Source organism: Trachymyrmex septentrionalis, unplaced genomic scaffold (genome assembly GCF_001594115.1).
Source record: "Trachymyrmex septentrionalis isolate Tsep2-gDNA-1 unplaced genomic scaffold, Tsep1.0 scaffold326, whole genome shotgun sequence".
NCBI lineage: Eukaryota > Metazoa > Arthropoda > Insecta > Hymenoptera > Formicidae > Trachymyrmex > Trachymyrmex septentrionalis.
Genome location: NW_017305491.1, coordinates 85,610 through 94,301, shown reverse-complemented (window position 1 = coordinate 94,301; position 8,692 = coordinate 85,610). Strand labels below are relative to the sequence as shown.

The window sequence follows — 8,692 nt, the reverse complement described above, 5'->3', positions numbered from 1 at the left end:
ATATATATATATATATATAAGATAAATGTTATACGCATGTGCTGAAAGTGAGAGATTGATATATGCACTTGTCTGCACCTGCAGTATCTCCACTGTACTTAATGTGTTTTGGCAAGCTCCGTCAGTAATGATTAGCCATATATTAATTTTATGTCAATTACATACATGGTTTACACAGTGCACAGGCAGTCAAAAAATGACGTTATCGGAACTATAAATATAAAATAAAGATTCATATTTTAAATTTTAATTTTAATTTTGTATGAATTTTGAATAGTTTCAAGGATGTTACATCTCAAAGCCCTTCTCAATGTGGGTTTAACTTTAGTATTTATATTATTTTTCTGCGAATATCTCATATATTATGTGGTGCTTATACAGGTGAGTTTTTATGATACTTCTAATATGTCATGCAAAAATATCTTGCTTAGGAACACAGTCTCTGTCCTTAATGCAAACTCTGAAAGTCGCTTTGATTTTTAGTGCGAATGGCCCACTCTGGACCCTCAAAAGGACGACTCCACTTTACATGGAGATGCAGCAGACAAACCTATCAAAGCTATGTTTATAGCAGATACCCATTTACTAGGTTCCAAAGAAGGCCACTGGTTTGATAAACTTCGAAGGTTTGTGCCTCCAAACCTGTAATTTCAACCATAGGTCTATTCTTTTTAGCTGAATTTCTTGCATGATTCATCTTTCCTTCTTTTCTCTTCACATTGGAGAAAAGAGAAAAGTTAAGTTGTGTAAAAAGTTCAGGTAAAGAGAATAGGCCTTACATATTGCATATTGAAGATTTTGTTATATAAATGTATTTGGATGTCTACTGAAAAAAACTGATATATGTTGCTCCAGAGAATGGCAAATGTACAGAGCATTTCAAACAATGATGACATTACACCGAATGGACGTAGTTTTCATATTAGGTGAGTATTAATATAATATTTTAATATATTATTGGTTGTGATTAAGAGAAAGTAGCTTTGTAATTGTAAAATTCTTTAATATGATTAATTTATATATTTAGATCCATTGAGGAACTGAGGACAGACCAATTATATTAAAGAATTGCATAATAATATAAATTTACAATTGAATTTTGAATTTTATAACAATTACTGAAAGTAGCTATTGTTTATGACTTTTTCTGTGTCTTCACAGTTTTCTAAAACCCATATCAAACTAGAGATTGAAATTGGATTGGAATTTTATTAATTAAAGCAAAGTTCACTAAATTAGATGTTGATTTTCTTTCTTCTGATTGATTAAATTCGAATCTAATCTCAATATCTAATCTGATACAGCTTAAAGACTTGCTGTTTCATTATCTCATAATATTCAGGAGATGTTTTCGACGAAGGCAAATGGTGCGGCTCCGCAGAATTCGAGTACTACATAAAGAGATTCCATTCCCTATTCTACGTGCCTAAAGACACGCGTATCTATGTCGTCGCTGGAAATCATGATATGGGATTTCATTATGGTACGGCAAAGAATATATCTTCAAAGGATCAGTCTCGGACAACAACAAATCCAGTATAATTCCTCCTTCGTATTTAAATCAAATGTAAACATATATTTTGATAACATATTTATGGCTGAACTCCTGGAATACGCTTTCAGCAATTACGCCATATCGCAATCAGCGTTTCATTAATGGCATGAAAAGCCCGAACGTGCGACGGCTGAGTCTAAGAGATAATCACTTCGTGCTGATCAACAGTATGGCATTAGAAGGGGACGGCTGTTTCTTATGTCGACCAACTGAGGTCGCAGTGAATAAAATAGCTAGTGAGCTATCACGTGTTCGTTCTTATACTGCATTCAGAGAAAAGCATAATGATAGTAACAAAGGTGACAATAATACAATAAGTTTTTTTTTATGTAGAATTAATATATTTTATATATAATTGCAATAACATAAAAAACTTGTAAGTTGTTACCACTATGGTCCATATTCATCACTCACTTTTTTATCGATAAATTTAGTATATACTCTACATTATATATATATTATAGAATCTCAGAAATAAACACGCAAGTTTATCGATAAAAGCGAGATCTGAATTAATATGGACTAATGTCTGTTTCTCTGAGTGTAGCATATCATTTTGTAATTGATTAATTATCAAGTTTACATGTGTATTATTTTGCAGAGGATCTGAAATGTGCGAGAAGAATCGGCAACGATTGTTATAATGCCAGCGCGATTTCCAGATACAGTAGGCCCATATTACTGCAAGTCAGTCTTCCTAATTCGTAAATAAAATATTTTCACAAATAGCATAAGAATTAGAAATTTTGAAGAATCGCAAGATTAATTTTTAAAGTTATTGAAGAAAAAATTGCGAGTGAAAGATTAACAGAAGTATCGTCTCTTCTCCAGCATTATCCGATGTATCGAGAATCAGATGAGATCTGCAACGAATTGGATCAGGCTCCCGATGAGTTAAAGGCCATCAAGTTTCGGGAACGTTGGGAATGCTTGTCGAAAGAAGCGTCGGAGCAGGTACATTTGGTAACTTCATTGAATGGCACAGCCACGTGTTCGACATTAAGATGAAATTCGATTTTTGTAGCTTCTAGATATATTGAATCCGCGACTGATCGTCGCCGGTCACACACATCACGGCTGCAGGAGGATACATCGGGATGACATTCTGGAATTCACGATGTCGTCTTTCAGCTGGCGCAATAAAGTCAACCCATCTCTTCTGATGGTAAATCTTAATTTTTAGATTTTCATGTTAACTCATTAACAATTCTTCACTTTTGGGAACATTATAAGTTCAGCTATAAAGTGAAGAAAAATGATATGATATAAAAATATCGCTAATTTAAGGAGTATTATTTATTATTTGCCAAAAATAATAATGATTCCTCAAACTTTTTATTATCTGACTTCCGGGCATGGAATTTTTTAAATAACTATTTAGTGATTCCGATATTAGACTGAGATCTTCAGCAGATAAGGGCATAATATGCTTAATTGGAATTCTTTATATTATGGCTTTCTCTCAATGAGTTAATTATCCCTGTGTGTTGGGACATAATATATCTATGAATTATTTTTATTTCAGGGTACTTTCACTCCCAGCAATTATTCCGTCTCCAAGTGTTACATGCCCGTGGAATCTACTGTGATCGTTATTTATACATGTAGTCTCTTATGCATACTGATATATTTGATTATAAAACTCAGGCCGAGGCGGCACGCATACTCGCGCTTGAGAAGATGCCTTGACTAACTATTACAACACGTTCGTACGTAAACGAACGTATAATAATTCTATATACAATGCAGATCCATAGAGGGTGTAATTGTCGAATTTAGAACTGTATACATCTTTCGTACACGTTAGCCATCACGTATTATTTACAACAGTAATAGTATAAAACACTTTGTGATATATTGTAAATTGTAACAATGTCAATATCTCGATGTACATAGAATTCTATTACGGAGAACTCGAGACACATTTACTAAAGGACTTTATATATAAGCATCAACGTAAGTGATACTATTATAAAAGAAATGACAAGTCGAGTCTCAGCGGAACTGGGCGCGCGGAAGTTTGCGATAACGACATCCAAAAATTGAAGAATGAAAATATGTACTTGTACTGAATGTAAATATTACAAACTATATTATTATTCATTTACTGTGCTTGTTATTATAATAATGATCGATTGAGACAGTTGCGATATTGTATGTTGTGTTCTTACATTAAAGAAAACGATAACACTTTAGACTGGCTCATTTTATCGGCTATATAATACTTTCGCACATTGACTGTTACTAATATCACATTACTTGAATATTTTTACAGAGTTCCTTGTCCTTTAACAAGGATCATTATTGATATAGCCAACATTCGTGGAACAGATCAATTATTTTCTCATGTGTGTGTGCGCGTGCGTGTGCGTGTGCGTGTGTGTGTGTGTGTGTGTGTGTGTGTGCGCGCGCGCGCGCGCGCGCGCGCGCGTATATCGAATTATAAGTACTTTTACGGAAGAAATCTAAAAATCATATAAATAAAATAGATTTATTATACACTGATACTCCATATTCGTGCCTTTCTCATGCGCGTATTTTGTATACATTTACAAATACATGAAGCTTATTTCTTCCCATTAAAACAAAATAACAAAAATAATACGTTTTCTCTTAAAATAAAAATATTTAGTTCTCTTTTTGCTACAATATTTAGTTTAAAGGAAAATGAATGAAAATAAATAAGAGGAAAACAAAATATGCTGTCTTGAAGATGTTTTCAATATTCATTTTTTGTTCCTGTTACTTTTAATTTTTATATTCGCGATGGTTTTTCAAATCCTGGGCGACGAATATGGAACTTACACTTATTATAACGAGTACAAAAGAATGGACAAATAAAAATCTTAATGTCAATACATTAAATATTCGTACACGTTAATCACAAAATTCTGTGCAATGTTCGCAGTTTCGAAATTTCGTGGAAGATGAGATGCATCCATTGAGATGTTCATTTCACTTATCGTTTCTACACAATATGAAATATCAGCTCTCTCTCACTCTTTCTCTCGCTCGCTCCCTATCTCTCCCCCTCTTTCTCGCTCGGTTAAATTAAAAGTCTAAATTTATTCACTCGCATTACTCTACTAATGATAATTTTGACTAGTCTATCTTGACGGCCGCGTATATCTTCCTGATGAAGGCATACGCGGCGAAGAAACCGATCGTGCCGGTCAGTAGCCAGAATGTGAGGACCATCAGCGCGGTGTAGCCGAAATACATGAGGGTCGGCACTAACTCGGTGATCTTCAGTTTGGTGACGAAATAAAAAACGGAATACGCCAGCACGTAGACTGCGGATCCACCGCTCACGATAAAGCTGCGCCACCACCACCTGTAATCCTGGAATTAAAATGTCAAAGCATGAAAAATAAAAATATATATATCACATATAAAGGAACAGAAATTTTATGAATCAAGAAAATGAGAAAAATATATTTAAGTCTAAAGTGTAGAGGATAGAACATAGAAAAATTAAGTTCAAAGTTTAAATGAAAAATAATTCTTAAGAAAAAAGATCAAATATCGCATTGAATATTAAATCAATAAGATTTTTTTGTAATTAATTTTTTCGTTATACTTACTTCGCCACATAACTGGAAGTAGACCATGACTATTGATATCTGGGAGCATGAAATTACAAGGATACAAAAAACGAGGAATAAAAATCCGAAAAGATAGTAAAACTGATTTTCCCAGAGCGCAGTTAGGATGAAGAAGAGTTCTATGAATACCGCGCCGAATGGTAAGATTCCAGCCATTAGAGTGCTACAAGCAATATTTCCTTTATTAATATTTAATAATAGAAAACTACTCTATTAATTATATATTATATTAAATTTAAAAAATGCTAATATATACATGTATAAGTCTAAACGGCAAGAGCGACCAGAGTTTTCGTGATTAATCAAAGAACGAGATGAACTTACAATCTACGTTAAAATCGCGAATAGTGGAGTGCATAAATATAAAAACATCCCAGTGACTATTTCCATATTAATAAATAAAGTAGAAGAAATAAAAAAATCGATTAAATTATCTTCCCAAACTTACCACAATATTGGATTCATATACCATAGTTGGTCAGGAACTTGTCTAGGAATTTGATTCGTTCTAACTGGATGTGTAAAGGGCTGCTTGCGATAGCCAAAGAAGTAACCAAGATAGACGAGAGGTAGCGAAATGCCGAACCAGAGGCATAGCAAGGCTACCATCGTGGTGAAGGGGACCGCACCGGAGCTATGCTTTCCCCATATGAAGAAATTTAGGAAGAAACATGTTGTGAAGACTATACCTGGATAGAACGTCGCTGTCTGCAATCAATATTTGTACGTTAGAAACTAGGATATACTTTCATTAATAAGTTTCGTTTAATAAATTGGGAAAAAATATAGAAGTATAATTGCGTAGAAAAATATATTCGTGTTATATGACTAATTTCTACCAATGTTAAGATTCCATTTTAATCTCTAGAACTAAAGAGAGATTAGAATTAATCTACATTAATAGAAATGCGTATAAGTCAATTTTATTAGATAGATACAGTCTATTTTTACCAGTAAAGCGGCTTTTCTCCACTCTCGACCCCGCATAGTTTTGTACAATCGGGCCGAGAAGTAGCCGGCGATTAAACCAGAGAACACGTACAAAAATATCGCGCAGGTGCCCAAGGCTCCTCGACTCGCCGGCGACAACATTCCCAGCATCGCAAAGACTGCAGAAATACAGACGGGTGTAAACAAACATACACTCGCTATACTCTACATTGCATTGATAGGATTCAATGTATTCCTACATATCGTAATCAGAGCCATGAAAAATATCTGGATGCCACTGCCGATTACGGCGGCGAATAAGCGCGAGTTGTTTGGTGGTCGAAATACATCTCCGTGAACCAGTTTCCAGCCTGTCTCCTCGATGGTTTCGTCCAAACCTGCCAGACTGTCACTCTCGCCTGCGTTGTAACGGGCTATATCCCTTCTGAGCGTCCTTACCATGATCATCGTAAGAATTCCTGCAATGAATACGTATCCAGAAATTAACATCTTAAATTCTGTAAAGTACAACAAAATTATTGATGTTTTTTAAATTATTATATACTTATATATTTATATTTTTTACACTATATTTTTTACATTATATTTTTAAATAATTATATACTTATATAGGATGTCTCAAAATAATCGCCAAATATTTCATGAGCAAGTAGAGCGGATTAAACTGAATCGAAAAGTTCTCTACCATTTTGAAATTTTTGCAATAGTTAACAAGATATTAATTACTAAAAATTGTCGAAAATTGATCTTCAATAATTTTTTATTCAAATACTAACTTTACAGAAAAATTGCAAGACAAAAATTGTTTAATTTCTTCTCATAGAACTCTACAAATTTTTTCAGAATTTTTTATCAATTTCTTAGTGCATTTTCTTATTTTTACGAACATGAGAAAATACGGTATTAAAAAATTCTTAGAGTTCTATGAGAAAAAAATAAACAATTTTTGTCTCTTGCAATTTTTCTGATTCAGTTTAGTCCGGTTTACCTGCCCATGAAATATTTGGCGATTATTTTGGGACTACCTTGTATATTTTATTTTATTATTTATATATTTGACGACCTTAAGCATCTGACGAATAACAATGCATTTTTATATGGATCAAGTGAAACATCCCAAGAAATTTTTTTTTGCCTTTTTTCCAAAAGCTCACAATCATAATTATTGCATTCTCACCAGATAAAAAGAAGACGACAATAAGAGAATTGATAATCGAGAACCAGTGGATTTCTACGTCGCTCATGCCGAGATACACGTCCCATCTACTCGCCCAGCTGACGTCTGACTGTTTCCACTCCACCGAGTATAGGAAAAGGAGACTCGTGCCCTTTGGATTAACAAACTGCGGACTCGCCTCGTTTGGTAAAATACAAGTATTCCCGTCAAATGTCAATTGAGATATATCGATAGATCGAGCTTCCACCTCGAATCCGACTACTCTAAATTCGTTTCTGTAAATAAAATGATCATTTCATCATTTCTGTGGGGTTTCCTCAGTTCTGTGAACTCTTGCAAATGTATGGAATAGATACTAACTCGCCGTGTTTGTGATAGCTTAATTTTAGCTTAAGATAGTTGTTGATATATACTTGATCGTTCATAATTCCGCCTAGGCGATATCCTTGATAAACGACCACGTTATTCGTTTCTTTGTGCTTCTTTCTAGTAGCCGCTGGTAAATTATCTATCAACCTGGAAAAATGCAAAATGTAGACGACGCAAACACATTTTCTTGTTAACCTGGGATCACACCGATACTCGATTTCTTAAATAATGAGCATGCAGGCTGCTACTCTTATGTATGCTGGAATATGTTTAAGAATTAAACATGATATGCTGGTATATATGATTTGTGTTTATTATTATATTAATGTTATTTATATTATTTATGTTTATTTCCATGTTTATTATTCAGGTTTATTTGGAGAAACGCTATTAGCGCCACTTTTGTCATCTTGTCTTTATCGTTTATTATACGTAAAACGGGCGTAAAATAGCGTCTTCCCAAACGCACTCAAAGTATATAGCTATAAGCATGTATGCATGTTTAGCATTCAAGAAATCAAGCATCGTGTGATCCCAGCTGTATAATAAGATTCTAACAAGTGCACAAAATATTCATGCTGAACCATCTGGATAACGTGCTGGGAATTGGCTTCGTCCCAAGTCATCAACTTGGTTGGATTGTGGCACAGCAGTCTACAAGTGATATCTTCTGCCATTACAACTTCGTATGGAGTATTCACTATCCTGAAAAACAAAGATAATTATTAAAATTTGTGATAATCAGTCGGGAAATGAAAACAGGATTTCAGAACACAAGGGCTCGTATTATTGAAAAATATTGCATATGAAAGTACTAAAGAAATCTATAATGTACATAACGCATACTATTTTCGTACATTTTCGTATGCGATATTTTCAAAAATATAACATATCAAATTACGATGCAATCATCTGTTATAATTAAACATCTCGTAAAATTTTTATAAATTTGATTGAACAATAGTAACTTTAGATGGAAAAGTCTATATCAACAAATATTTCAAAGATATCAGAAATGTTACATATATATATATA

The 8,692-nt window shown here is 33.7% G+C and overlaps 2 protein-coding genes across 3 annotated transcripts in view; one reads left to right on the top strand and one right to left on the bottom strand.

The window, feature by feature from the left end:
• The first annotated feature begins 285 nt into the window (after positions 1 to 285).
• On the top strand, positions 286 to 3,521 carry LOC108750134 (metallophosphoesterase 1). Of its 2 annotated transcripts, none has more exons than XM_018489391.1 (9): positions 286 to 381; positions 484 to 626; positions 856 to 926; positions 1,343 to 1,483; positions 1,624 to 1,854; positions 2,157 to 2,242; positions 2,387 to 2,509; positions 2,580 to 2,720; positions 3,081 to 3,521. In XM_018489391.1, exons 1-9 carry the CDS (start codon positions 286 to 288, stop codon positions 3,246 to 3,248), a joined length of 1,200 nt encoding a protein of 399 aa, XP_018344893.1. In that variant the 3' UTR covers positions 3,249 to 3,521. The 2 variants fall into 2 exon arrangements, with proteins under 2 accessions (XP_018344893.1, XP_018344894.1); XM_018489392.1 differs by having other exon boundaries at positions 1,624 to 1,791; positions 3,081 to 3,248.
• A 671-nt stretch (positions 3,522 to 4,192) lies between these two features.
• Positions 4,193 to 8,692, bottom strand: part of LOC108750132 (transmembrane 9 superfamily member 4) — a 7,437-nt gene continuing 2,937 nt past the window's right edge. Inside the window, exons 3-10 of the mRNA XM_018489390.1 lie at positions 8,216 to 8,362; positions 7,649 to 7,804; positions 7,289 to 7,563; positions 6,351 to 6,569; positions 6,112 to 6,269; positions 5,609 to 5,868; positions 5,140 to 5,323; positions 4,193 to 4,897 (exon numbers count right to left, since the gene is read on the bottom strand). Coding sequence (XP_018344892.1) covers positions 4,658 to 4,897; positions 5,140 to 5,323; positions 5,609 to 5,868; positions 6,112 to 6,269; positions 6,351 to 6,569; positions 7,289 to 7,563; positions 7,649 to 7,804; positions 8,216 to 8,362 — 1,639 coding nt within the window. The 3' untranslated portion in view covers positions 4,193 to 4,657. The remainder of the gene's footprint in view (positions 4,898 to 5,139; positions 5,324 to 5,608; positions 5,869 to 6,111; positions 6,270 to 6,350; positions 6,570 to 7,288; positions 7,564 to 7,648; positions 7,805 to 8,215; positions 8,363 to 8,692) is intronic.